The sequence below is a fragment of the Grus americana genome, chromosome 4 (genome assembly GCF_028858705.1).
Source record: "Grus americana isolate bGruAme1 chromosome 4, bGruAme1.mat, whole genome shotgun sequence".
Classification (NCBI taxonomy): domain Eukaryota; kingdom Metazoa; phylum Chordata; class Aves; order Gruiformes; family Gruidae; genus Grus; species Grus americana.
The window spans coordinates 82,107,684-82,121,630 of NC_072855.1; the positions used below are offsets into that span (position 1 = coordinate 82,107,684).

The 13,947-nt window shown below is 45.5% G+C and overlaps 1 protein-coding gene across 11 annotated transcripts in view; it reads right to left on the reverse strand.

Moving 5' to 3' along the window:
* The window catches only part of USO1 (USO1 vesicle transport factor), a 35,007-nt gene that overhangs the window by 12,189 nt on the left and 8,871 nt on the right, over positions 1 to 13,947 (reverse strand). For 3 of the 11 annotated variants that reach the window (XM_054824132.1, XM_054824124.1, XM_054824131.1), the window contains 10 exons: positions 9,714 to 9,814; positions 7,674 to 7,776; positions 7,460 to 7,515; positions 6,714 to 6,834; positions 4,775 to 4,953; positions 3,872 to 4,012; positions 2,967 to 3,055; positions 2,094 to 2,248; positions 1,631 to 1,842; positions 743 to 763 (listed from right to left, as the gene is read on the reverse strand). In XM_054824132.1, coding sequence (XP_054680107.1) covers positions 743 to 763; positions 1,631 to 1,842; positions 2,094 to 2,248; positions 2,967 to 3,055; positions 3,872 to 4,012; positions 4,775 to 4,953; positions 6,714 to 6,834; positions 7,460 to 7,515; positions 7,674 to 7,776; positions 9,714 to 9,814 — 1,178 coding nt within the window. Of the gene's footprint in view, positions 1 to 742; positions 764 to 1,630; positions 1,843 to 2,093; positions 2,249 to 2,966; positions 3,056 to 3,871; positions 4,013 to 4,774; positions 4,954 to 6,713; positions 6,835 to 7,459; positions 7,516 to 7,673; positions 7,777 to 9,713; positions 9,815 to 13,252; positions 13,265 to 13,947 lie in introns of all 11 variants that reach the window. The other 8 variants (XM_054824129.1, XM_054824122.1, XM_054824133.1 and 5 more) reach the window with 6 other exon arrangements.

Here is a 13,947-nt window from a genome sequence, read left to right on the forward strand (position 1 = left end):
ATGCTAACGCCTACTGTGACAGACGACAGCTCTCCAAGGCTGCTGTTCTACGATTCAGGGCTGGTAACAAAACAAACCCACCCCTCGGGAGAACTGCAGTAAATAAAGCAGACAATTCCACAGCAGCAATCTTTCAGAATGGGTTTTTCTGCCGCCGGTAACCAACTCGGCAGTGCTTTAAGTAACGCAACCTTAAAGTCACACAACTCGCTTCAGAGGTCATTTGCTAGCAATGAGATCCCTGCTAGTCACAACTAGCAGCTCCCAGGTTAACACTTCGGCTGGTAAGTAGAACGTACAAAGGGGCCGGATGGCAGGTTAAACGCAGCTTTTCATTTAGCAGTCAGGAAATCGGCAGCATGTTCCCACTTCAGATTGTACCAGCTGTTTGCCACAGGCCAGTCTGAGAAAACAGCATTTCTAACGCTTTTAATTTTTCTTACAAGGAAGCGCATCTGTTCGGTGAACAGATGGTGAATGAGTCCGCCCCACTGGAAAGAAAGCACCCGTGCCACCCAAGATCGTTACCCATAGTTTTGTGGAGCACCCCCAGAGAATCCCCTGGAGACACAGAAGGAGCTTGTTATGCTAGGAAAAAACCCAAACCCAACTGCAACACAAAGCTGTAAGTGGAAACACATCAAAAAGCAGTTAAAGAAAACCTCCCCAGCAAAACCCAAGGCAAGAGGAAAGGGCCTGCTTTTGGCAAGAAAGTGCCAAAGCTGTGCCAAAAAATACATACCCGTCTGTCGATCTTATCACCCTGCAAGTTACACACATATTACTTGAGAACCTTGAAGTGGCAGACATTTCAGAAACATCCCCCCCAAGTCTGAGACCCTTGCATCATTTAAGGCTGAAGAGCCACGGGCAGTTTTACAGACTCAAATTTACCTTGGACAAAAATGCTGGGAAAAGGATAAAAAGAAGTACTATTTTCAGGTAAAGCCGATTTAAAAAAAATTTTTAAAAAAAATCACACGAACCAATTCAAAATTGCCGCATTCTGCCATTACTGTCAATTGCAGACAAGTCTGACTGCTGCCAGAGTTAACAGCTCCTCGTTATTACAGCCATGCGAGGAAAAACGTGTATGACAGAAGCGAGTGTCACAAAGAAGCGTGGGCCAGGAGGTGACCTTCACTCGCTCGTCGTAGCGAGGTCAGGTGTTAACATGTTAAACAAATTCAAAAAAGCTTTTAGCTTTAGTAGCGAAACCAAAAACAATCAATAGTGAGAGCCTGGTGTTTTTAAGGTGTTTCAAGGTAGCAGTTACAGGGTAAATACTAACCAGGCACTACTTGAGCAAAACGTGACTGAGGATCCTGCCCGTTTGCCTTGTCCTTTTACCAAGTGGAAGGTCTGGATGCTCCAGGACCCTCTGCCTACTTGAGAGTAGGCAACATCAAGCAGCAAGTGCTGATAAAAAGCAAGATTTGCTGCTTTTCTCCGCCCTCTGAAGCGCAGAGTGCTTTAAGCAAAACTTAAAATCAGTCTGCAAGAGAGAGCGCATCCTCCTCCTCCTCATTAAGCCAGCGCTCATGTCCTCCTGCGATGCGCCTGCGCAGGGCGGCATTCTTCCTGGATGCCCGGAGTTGTAAGGCAAAGCGGGGGGCAGTCGGGGCCGTACCTGCGAGAGGATATTGGTGCACTGCTGCAGCAGCGACACCGGCGGGTTGCCGATGCTCGTCGCCAGCTGCACTCTCAGGAGCTGTTCTTTCAGCGTGGCGTTTTCCTGTAACGCGTGAGCCAGGGCCACAGCGGCACACCAGTTTGAGAGAGAGTCCGTGGAAAAAAGGCCCCCACAGAGCAGCTGACCAGCTGAGACAGAGTTACCTGTAGCTACCAGAACAGCCGAGAGGTACCAGTGAGATTAAAACAAGCCACAAAACCGGCAAAACATTGAAGACATCAACACACAGTTCAAACCCAGAAAAATTAAACTAGTGAAGTTTTAGAGAAATCATAAGCCAAATCTTCTTGCTCGGATGGGACGCTTAACGGCAGATAAATATTTTGCAAAAGGCATCAGTTGATGCATTAAACGCTTGGGCTAGTTCACGACTCGCTGCAGAGACGTTAGCTTTGCGTACCGTCAATGGTAGATGGCAGAAGCGTTGAAACGATTTCTCCTTGTCCTTTTTGGTTTTTGTATAAAAAGCACTGGAAACAGTAGAGAACCGCGCAGCGTAGCACAAAAGGCTGCCTTTCATTTACCATGGACATCAGAAGTACTACAATGGCAGGCCTGTTTGGAAAGGAAAGAAAAACCATTGGGACAAAGTTGTGAATGAAGACAACTGCAGATACACCATTTGGAGCGTGCTCTCCAGGCAAGCAAAGAGACTGCCCACTCCACCTGTCACCATTTCAAACACTTGACTAAAGCTTTGATTGTAATACCAAAGCTTTTCAGTTAGTTGAAACACAACACGCTAGATTCATTATACTTGGCTGCAATCGGCTAGCATTGCTCCGCAATGTTTGCATTTCCCATTCAGTCCTACAGCGTTCTCGAAGCTAGCAGGGAGCAGCTGGGACCGTGCCTTGTACGGCCACTAGCAACTTGTGATAGGTACCCTCACCCTCACATTCAAACGTCGAGATGACGATCTCATTAAGGCAACACTGGCTCTTCCCCAGTCTGAGTAAGTACCAGTTACCTGCCTGTTTTCCTAGCCTCTCAATCCTCTGGCTGACAACGGCATCATTCGCTGTTCGGGTACCACATAACAAATAAGATCAGTTCTAGGCCTCATCTCTGTGGAAACACACCTGATGCCTTCGGGCTACATCCAATACACCCAACGTGAACTTGAAGCTGTTGCTCTGTATCATAATTATTCCAAACTCTGATTTTCATAATTATTCCAAACTCTGATTTTTAACAGTCGTTTGGATCAGACTGCCATTGCCCATACCAATACATCATTACCTAACACACTTAAACACTTTTCTTCCTCTACCTTGGTGGATTAGAAGGTGCATTTACAGAGGCAAAGTAGTCTTGGTTCATCTGGCATCCTCGAATGACCTCTGATACGGTATTGATGGTCTACAGAAAGGGCAGAGAAAAAAAAAAATAATCACGGACAGTTAAATGTGAGCACTAATCTGCTCCATAGATCACTCAAAACGATCCAAGATTACCCTGACGGCGCGGTGTGGAAAAACACATACCGAGTCTCAGCACAGAGATTTATGCAATACAACCGTTTCAAAGGAAATCCAAACAGCTATCAGCTGTGACCCCTGCTGAGCAAAGGTTGAGAGACAGAAGGCTCAGACAGCTCCACCGTCACTTCATTTTCCACGTCAGATCAGTTTTGCTGTGGCAGCCAGCTAAACTGGACATGGTAAATAGATCGACCGGTGAAAGAACTGGAAGGGAGGCCACGCCGAAAGCGCCAGTCTACACGCAATCTCAGCACATCCTTTTATCAAGGGAAAACGCACCTCGTGCTACACTGCCGACAGGGCTTTCTCGAAGCTAGAAATCCCTCATCCTTGGCAACCTGCCCAGTCAGAATACTTCTAGAGTCTTTCAACAGAGAAAAACAACCACAAAAACACACCCCCAAAACAGGGGAGATCATTAATGATTCAGCCACTGTGGTATATGTGCTGAAATGCAACAGAAAAGAAAAAAAAAAAAATCAATCCGAATACTTTCTGGTTGCAGACTAGAACACAAAGGACTAGCTTACATTTCAGTTGCCCACACACGAAGCTGACATCTCTGGCATCTGAAAGACTTGCTTAGCAAATACTCTAATTGCAGTGTGTCTCTGTAGCAACGGGGTATCCCTGCAGACCCCTGCTTTCACCCACGTAGTTGCCCCCATCCCTACATCTACTCGCTCCCTCTTACTTCTGTCAGGATATCAGCAGGAACTCCGGTCGCCATCAGGATCGTGCAGAGCTGCTGTAACAACCCGCAGTGAAACATCGCCTTCTGACAACTGCTGGTGGCACCAGGAGGATTGGTGGGAGACACGAGTACCCGCACAAGCTAGGAAAAAAAGAAACGTCTCTGTATCAAGAGAGCCCGAGACCTTCCAAAGTGCAAACCAAAACTAATTTACCCAGTTGAAGTTTAGCCACGCAACAGAATTGCTCGTAGAAACAGAGACAGAAGACAACAATTAAAGACCATCTTTGTCCCGCTACTACATATGGCCATTTGATTTCGAGGTCAGTGAAACCCTCTAAAATCTTCAAACATCTGACTCCATTGCAACTAGGCGATGAGGAATCAAGCTGTAACTATTCTGTTATTGGGTTCGCCATTTGTCAGAGCCACATGTCAGGAAGTGAGAGACTACCTTCATCAGTCGAGTTCAGCTTCCGCACAAAGCGCCACAGAACAGGAGAACAGGGGTGAGCAGAGGGGCAGCTGCCCAACGGTCCGTAATTATGAGCCCATAGTGAAGGCAGCTACTGGCGCTCGGGTTAACGTGCCGCAGCCGTACAGGAATTCATACAGGAGGATTCTTTATATAGAACACCCCGATGAAGTTTTTTACCTCAGATCACTGTTTCATCTGAAGTTACACAAAATGACGTTACACCACGTGCCCGCCATTACAAATTCGCCATTTGGCAATGATGCTCGTGCTGAAAGCAGGACCTCTCCTGAACGTCGGCAGCTAATTCTCAGCTCAAGACAACCCCTGTATTTTGCAGTTAACTGTTACATTTCACTTATTCTTCATTGCAAGAGAGCTGAACAAGCGTTGACATGGCTACTTCGCAGTCAGATGAAGTGTTGTACCTGCAGCATTAGGTGAAGATTAGTTACTTTCTGCGCAGACCACCCACAGTTGTCATCTCCGACTTCAAACCAAGGCTTCATACGCTGAATGTATGAACCTTCTTTGAAGAAATTCTGATTGGAATTATTATTCTTCAACAAGTTTTGTAAGAGGAGGAGACAATCTTCCACTACTATACCTGGTGAGACCAAAACGCAAAAGATTAATCTAAAGATGACACATGGAAAATGAACTAGCTTCTCCATGCCCTAATTACGTTCTAGATGGACCAGAGCGCGCACTTCCAAACTCTGCATTCTTAACAACATTAGATTTGGATCAAGAACAGCCAAACTCATGCATGAAAAAATAATCAAAGGTCACTGTAAATTAAATACATCCATGTTGATTCAGCGTATTTCCAAGGAAACCATAGGAGCGTTTCTTCCACAAGTCCGAAGCAAAAATGTTATTGCCAAAGAATATAGAGTTTGTGTGGGGAAATTGGGTAGGAACGGGCAGAACTTGAAACAAAGCCTCACAACCACTTTGTGTCTTCCAGTATACCTGCTTCACGGTCAGGCTTACACGACTGTCTCTTTGCATGGTAAGCACTACCATGAAGTTCCTCTTGAACTGCATCGTGATTCCAACTCAGCAGCTCTTACTGGATTACACATTCATTTGCTTTCATCACTGGCTACATATTCAACTCATTTCAAACCTACTTTTTGGGTTATTTTGGTGGAGAAGCAATTCTTAGAGATAGCCCTTACAATGAGCCAATTCAAACTCAACTCCTTCGAGTTGCAACAGCTTTTTTTTTTAACCCTGGGGTTTTATCTGTACTGATAAAGCACTACAGATGCTAATCAGCTACATACTCTGGAAGAGAAAATCATCAGACAGCTCTGTCCAGAAGACAACACAAATAAAGGCAGCCTGCTTCTGGTACTGCTGGGATGCCTCCAGATCTGGACTCAACAGAAAGGATGAAGACTTACTCCTCAGACTCACTCCTCACGCTTGTGAACACAGCCAGGCAGTGCCAGACTTGGGAGGGGGAGAACCAAGAGACCAGCTGTCACCTTCCCTTTCCCACTCCTGCCGGTAGGCCAGCCCTCGGCAGGGCCGCAGCCAGGAGGAACGGACGCGTCCGAGGGGAGCGGAGAACTCGTAGCACTTAGGAATTTACATACCAAGCCTCCTAAAATTATTAGCTGCCTAAAAATAGCAGCTTTGAATCAAAGGTTTGCTTAGTCCTTCCCTGCCAACATAGCCGGAATAATTCAGCTGGGAGAGAAGCATGAACTGCTCCTGCAGCCCACAGCAAGGTCATGGAACAGCAACCTGTCTTGTTACTGAAATAGATCCTGTAGCAAACTACAAGTGGTGGTAAACTCATAATGTGTTGCTAATTAAAAAAAGAGCATCTAACTGCTGGTCATTTTTGCTCTTTTTTTTTTTTTATCCTTTCCCCCCGCCCCCCAACAGGTAAATGACTTGGCAAGGAGCTGACCAGAAAACTGCAGTGATTAGTGAGGCTGAAGAAACTCAGCATGCTGTTCATTCCAGCTGCTCCAAGCATCCAAGGATCTCGCAGGAGGAACGCAGACGCTTAACTCTGTAAGTAACAAATGCTGCATACGCTTATCTGACACCGCCGTTCAAAGTACAGACGGTCACAGAGCAAAGCCAAGCAGGAACACACAGACACACTCAGAGAAATTAACTGTTGTTTTAACTAAATCTCTCAAGACTAGTCTTCAAAAGATGCTGAAACGCTGCCTACTCGCTCTGTCTGGCTTTGCTTGTTTTGTTATGACCAGGCTGGACGCTTTGATCCTTCTCCCCACTGACCTAGCTCCAGTTACATACTAACGCCAGCCTGTAAACGCTGTCACCTAATAGTTTGTGCAGGAGCACAAGACTATGATTAAGTCTTAGACTTTGCTGTACCTCCATCGCTGTTTCCTTCTTCTGTTATGATATCCAGAAGTCTCTCAAAGGCATTTTCAAAGGCAACAATCTTCTGTATGGCTGCGTTACTTTTTGTCAGTTGCTGTAACAACAAGACTCCCTTGACAGGTGGGGGAGAAAAGAAATTAAACCGAGTTTTAGCAGAACTACATTGCTTCCCACAAGTCACAGCTCTTAGAAGGATGCTCAATCAGCAGCATAATCACCGGACGGAACCGCATGCCCTGCAGCTCGGCACATCTAACGAAACCCACCACCGACACCACGTGATAGTTCCCTCACGCCTCCCCGCACTTCAAAATAGAAGCACAGAACTGTTAAAACGGATGCGAAGTGGCTCCACAGAAGAAAGGCAACTCATAAAGCGCCTCATCTCTTCTGTATTAATTAGAGCATTTTGACATCTGATGAGTAAAGAGGAAGAATTCAAGTGAACCTGACAGAAGGCCAAGAGAAAGATCAGCTAACATGCTGGGAAAACCCTACACAAGGGTCAACGTTTACATTAAATACACAGTAACGGTTTGCATTTCTTATGTGAAGTGTGGCGAGACACCCGACTGCCACCCAACTCAGCCGAGGAATGAACCATTCCCAACTAGCAACCACAGCCATTTTCCCACGTGCGTTCACTTAACTTAATCCACATTCTGCACAAGCGCTAAGCGATTCAGTTGACAGTTGCTGTTTATTACAAGGATAAACTGCCTTTGTTCTGTACTTACATCATTTCGTATAACCTCCCTAGAGTCTGCGAGTAAATCCATGAGTCTGGAAACACCTGCAAGAAGCACATTAAAAGTAAGAGCATGAAAAAGGTGCAGCTTTTTCGTGCTGGAGGTCTTTAAAACACCTTGCTCGAGACTCCTCCAGCCCTCTGCCATAACGTTTGCTGAGCTTCCAGCTTCAAGTTCATCAGCAATAAACTCGACCGCTTACCCATAGGGCTGACAAGAATTATCTGCTGCACTTGAGGTCCTTGCTGCTTTAAAAGCGACGTAAGTAGTTTCACTCCAGGCCAACGAACATGGAAATCAAATTCCTGCAAAGGTGGAGAGGAGTACGTTAAGTACTAAATTGCCCAGTATTCAGCTTTCTCTTCTAGACACCAGTTACGAGTAGACACCAAAGGGATGACGGACTTCATCTCCTGCCCGTTTCTCTTCTCATCCATCCTATTACAGCACGTGGCCGGCAAGTCAAACACTATCCTGATCCGCGGGTATTTATTTTATCATCAGTAACGCGGACTCCCAGCAGTTTGCCTTCCTCTCTGTCCTTTGGGGTAGCTTTCCTAGCTATTTATTCTTTCTACAGGCAATCAGTCCGGTCCTCCAGGAACTGGCCCGTATTACCCAGAAATCCAAGCAGGAAAGAAAAGCAAGCTCTTTTATATCTTCTTCCTATTCCCAAACAGTAACAGCAGCTTCTCTGATAAACATGGGTCTTGTCAGCACGAGAAAGCTCAAGAACGAGCGAGTCCATGGACAGACTTGACCAACCACCACAAACCTTTGGGCTCCCCAGGTCAGCTCAAACCCATTCAACAGCTAGTGACGGGATCTACAGCTCACCTCACAGAGCCTTCTGTACTTCTAATCCTGCTCATTTGAAAGCATCGCCTTCAAGTAAGCCATTTGGACAAGCAGTCTTATTTTAACCCTGCTCCTACTTACACCTGAAAACCGAGCGTGTGTAGTCCTTTCCTCAGCACCCTACCTACCTCAGGCACCGGCCAAATAAACATCTCCGCTCTGCCTGCTGCAAAAGTGAGGTGGCAGCTAATCAATTTTCTAACCGTCTCCCCAAACAGGCCAGGTAGTTCATAAAGCTTTTTCTAAAACCGACTCTTGTACAGGACAAACCCTGGCAAGCATGATGTTGCTAGCCAAGAGGAGGCCGAACTAAGGCATCTGCAGAGAAAACAAACGGATAGCTTACACAACACATCGCAAGCTTCCAGCTCTGCACAATGCTGTATACGTTTTTATCTAAGGACGCTTCTGTGTGCAATCGCATGCCAAGCCGGTTTCCACAGTCACGCAGCTCCACCTATAGGTTTCACCCATCTTTAGGACAGGTGCTTGCTGGTTTGAACTCGCAGATCTCAGATTCAGATCAATAAAATCAACAGAACCCTGCTGCGCAGTAAGGCTCTAGTCTAAAGTATGTCCTGGATTTTCCTAAAATACGTAACACATTTATGCATCTCGGGAGTGTATTTATAAGCCAGCCTTTCACACTCACTAAGTGGTTTTATAGGACTGTCAGCCACAAACGTAGCTTTCAGAAAAATAATTTTACTGACTCACTAACCGTAGTCTACAAAACCATGCTCCTGATTTGCATTTCCATCTACTGAGGCTGAAATTCAGCACTCGAGGATTAAGCCTCAGTTACACATGTTTAATACTGCTGAAAGCATGACGTAAATGCCATAGGGGAAGAGCAGAATATCAGCTTTTTACTGAAGGTAGACTATGAAGGAAAAAAAAAAGAAAACAGATTCATGTTGCTCTTTTTCTCTCAAACACAATCATATTCTTAGTTTGGAAACAAAATTTTTAACAGTTGAGAATAACGAGGCAGTCCTTGAAGATAAAACCATTGGCAAACGAGTTAAACGTATCATGCTGATGGAAAACAGTCACCCTTTCTACTTGAACTGCCTCTCAACAAACATGACTAACTCATTATCATTTAATGAACATCTGAAAAGTTATCCTTGGACAAGTGACCACAGTCGCTGTTTGCAGAGCAGTAGTTTTTACTGTTTCTAATCAAATACCTAAAACTCTGCGCTAACGGCCTTCCTCCAGGTCACCCTCCTTGCTCGCCTCCAAGCCCACGTTCGCTACGTCTAAGAACACCTCGCATTTGACACAGACTTCACCAGGAAGACAAAAACCACAGCTTTATCCGGTAAGAAAACCTCCCTGTACGGTCTCTCAGTATTCCAAGTATGACACCGTTACTCACCTCCACCAGAGTCAACAAGAGAGTAACATTTTCTTGCTGTTTAATGAAAATCTCTGTGAACTGACTTCCCAAATCATCAACTTGTTTCGGTAAGTTTTCTTCTGCAATAGCAAAAAGAAACCCGTGTATTACAACACACAATTGGAAGAACTTCAGGCAGTTGCGATTTTTATTCTTACTAAAATAGTCACTGCTATCACGTTAACTGAATTATTTTCAAAACAATCGGTGACACAAGCTTTGCGCAAAAGAGAAAACCTACATTATTCTAAGCATGACTTTTATTGAGAGGTATTTTGTTTTAAAAACAGGAGGGAAACAAGAATCTACTAAACAAACTCATTTCAGCATTAAAAGAAAAAAAAATATCTTATTTCCATTGACCATATCCAACCAGATTCACAGCTCTCACCCCACCGCCGCCTGTTTCAGATATAACCAAGTACGCTCTTAGCGAGGAGAGATTTCAGAGAGAAAGAGAGAACCCGGCTACATTCGCTTGCGGCTGAACTGATCCAGTAGAGAAGTTCCTCAAAAGCACCGAGAGGCTTGAAAGGAGCCATGGGGAACATGAGCCATCTAAAGCTAAGTGGTCAAGCACCTCATTTATTTATTTTAGTTTAGCAATAGAAAATACCTAAACATCAGGAAAGTAGACTAAGTTTGAAACGCCTGAGCCGCCAGTCATCTCGGTCTTGGAATCTGAACTCATTTCACAAGGGAAATGAAGTGCCTTTCTCGTCAGTTGTGTAGAATTGGGGTAGCACGTGAATGTCATCTTACGGAATTACTTCATGCATCATTGTTGCACAAACAAAAAACAAACGCAAAAGAATCCATCCCACAAAACAGAAAACATGCGAGCAGCCTCTCTGCACCGCTGCTGTTCTTCCAGGGTGGGGGACGCTCGACAAAGCTGTTTCACACACCAATCGTACCCAGGTCCTACTGGGTGGCACGGCTACGGAATTTCAGTTGAAAAATTGAGGAAGAGCAATTCTAATTCAAAGGGAGTTTTTTATTATACTTCCGTTTTGGACAGGAAGAGAAGACATTTCATTCAAGTCTCGTACAGCTTCTGAGACCTCAGCTTTTCAAGGGCTGAGCGGCACTTCAAGCCCAGTCCCACTCAACAGGGCGGGACTTCAGTTGCACGCAGCACCAGCGGCCGGCCCGTATAAACGAGTCTCTCGTCCAGTTTAAAAGAGAGGTTGGTTCTTCGCGCGGCTGGCTTTACACAAGGCTTCTCGCAAGAGCGCAGAAAGCCAGAGCGCACAAATTAACTGCTCGGGGAGCAGCACGCAGGACATCACCCACATCCAACCCCAGACGAGCACCTGTCTCCCCACACATCCCCTGCACGACTCGCTGCTTTGCTGCCTTCCCTCTCCATAACCTCCAAGCCCCTCCCGGCCCACCGAGCGTGCTGCCACCCGCCCGGGCTCCCTGCTGTGCCTTAGCAGTTCAGACAGCCCGATGCTTCGTCCAGGAGTCACAGCGAAAGCGCTGCTGCTCATCTTCTAAAGCAGGTTGCCCCACAAATCACGCAGATGTACGTTCAGCACTGCGATGCCGTCCCACGCCAGCTGATCAAGCCACGGGCAGGGGAACAGCTTGAAGCATAAAGCACCGAAAACACGCGGTAAAGCCACTGAATTCCTGACCAGATCCGAACATCTGATTTGGGTAAGTGAAGACAAAACAAGGATTTTTCCTCCTGCTTAAACCGCAGTATTTACAGCCTTATCAAGGCGTCACTAACAAACCATTAACATCTGAGCAGCTATAAAAAGGTTCAAAGACCACACCATCTTCAACCTCTGTACCTTGTTAGGGATACGGCAAAACAGAGGAAGCCAAGGACTCTGCCGTAAAAATTTGGTGCCGAGAAAATTCTAATTCAACCAACCCAACTCAAACTGTTGGTGATGGCAAATCACTGCAAGGTATCAGTTTCAGATCTAATTTTTAAGAATTTCCTATACAGGGAAGAGGTTTTTGTTTGGCCTTTCAACCATCAGAGAGTAGCTGACCGCTTCTCTACTGCAGTACAGCTGTATTTCTCCCTCGAAGCACGCTCATCGGTAGGTAGCTTACGAGAGGGAGGGAGAAGCAGCACCAGTCTGCTGTAAACTTTTAGCTGCACGAACTATGAAATACTCACAAAAGATGACAAAAGGGAGGATGGACCGCGGGCGAAAATAACGCCGGCCCTGGCATGTAGGATCTAGCAGAATACAAGTCTGACCGTGAGCGCTCTGAAGTAGAGGGGCTTATCAAGCCTGGGTGACTCCTGGTTGACAGCAATAAAGAAAAGCCAGCTCCACGGCAGGTCGGTTGCTGCACTCGCTACTGTAGAAGAGGAGGCACCTCAGCTGCGAACCCTACTCGGATTGCACACGCTGTAGCTTGCTGCAAACCAAGGGAAGCCCACAGACCCAACCTTTTTTCTTTCAAACGGATGCTTAAGTCAAAATGATTCACTTTGAATTTTCCATGACCTGTGACTGAACATCTTGTCCCTTCCCCAAACTGAGCTCTAATTAGCAACTGTTTGAACTACCGATTCCTCCTAATCCCAGCTCTTGTCCTTGCACAAGTTCCAGGTGCTAAGGCAAAACCTGAGCCGTATCCACAACTTAGCCTCTTACAAGTTTGCGGTATTTTGTATTTATTCCGAAAGCTTGACTCTAGTTCAGGATGTTTAAGATGCTTCTATAAAAAGGCAAAATTTAAGTTGTCTTATTTTTTTCCCTCTCTCAACTCATGCTTCTTCCTATCAGTGTTTCTTCTTCTAAATGTAAAGAGACAGAGAGGAGCTGCACAGAAAGAAACAAGCTAAGTGAAACTGCACCTTCTACTTACGCGGATACACCCCAAATCTTGCAAACAGACTTCTACCCATAACCCCTCTTTAAATTGACACATTCACAGAGCTTAAATAAAGAGAGCGACTTCCATCTGGTAAGATTAGCTCTTAGTGATTCACTAACAATCAAGCAGCACTGCAAACTAGAATTTAATCTTTAAATCAACAGATCAAGTGCATTTTGATAAAACCAGCTTAAAAAGGAGAACATACAAAGCGTTAGTGGCAACTTACGGTAGAAGCGAACACTGTATTTTAACATGCATTGCTTAAAAGAGACACTGTGAAGGATGCTTATGTGCAGCTCACGCATTTGTGTTGAACTTCAGGGCTTCTTGAAAACAGAAACTCTGTTCACAAACATTTGCACGTTAAAGTCCTACCAGTTCTGAAGCTGCACGCTTTGATGACATCCTAAACAAGATTTTGTCATTCTTACAATCTCGGGACATCTGCTGGCATTCAACGTGCCCAAACCATGTGAGAAATAAAATTGGGAAGATGCTTCAGCTCCAAAGAAAACGGATAGAGCAGAACGCAAAAAGCTTTCGCTAAGCTCCAATGCAAGTCTTGACAGTGTCCTTTTTAAACGGCAGCGAGTGTTACGGGTGTGAGTAGCAACTAGGCCTAAAACAAAGTGCCATATGGATATAAGTAAAGGTTCTTTTACCTTCAGAATCATCTGTCAAGGCAGATAAAAGAAAAAGAAACAAGACAAAGGTTTACAAGTTGAACAGCTTTCCAAACAGCCCAACCAATCGCAGCATAAGCTCAGGTTTTCAAAGCAGCCGTCCTAGCTTTTACTCCTTCGGGTAGTTCTTGCGGGAGTGGCCGCACTAAACGACCCCGTTCTCTTACAAGGCTGGCGATTGCGCACACATAGCTCCGGTTTGTCAGCTCTTTGCTCTTCTTAAGAGACTGCTAGTAACTTTCTTGTCAAGGCCACTACCACAAACATGGAGTCACCAGTACTGTGAAACTCTGATCTTGTTCAAAACCTCTTTCATCAAGATCAGGCAACGGGATGAACAAGGAAAAGCAGGGCAAGTAAGCAAAGTGGCAATTCGAGACACGAAGAATAGCTTATGACGGAAGGACTTCAGCTTGCAAGTCTCTCGCAGCTACGTACGACGAGAAGGCATTGTAGTTCGTTGTGGAAGGCACCGTGAAAGGACACGCTGCACAACGTAATGCCAACGTATTGGCAGAAACGTAGTCATCATCGAAGAACCCTCACCACTTTCCATAAGGTAAATGATCAGTTCAGGAGCCTTTGAAGAAGTATCTTGGGGTAATACTGCAGACAAGAAGTTTCAGCTTAAACAACAGTATCACCTCACGTTTTGCCCCGCCACAGGAGCATTC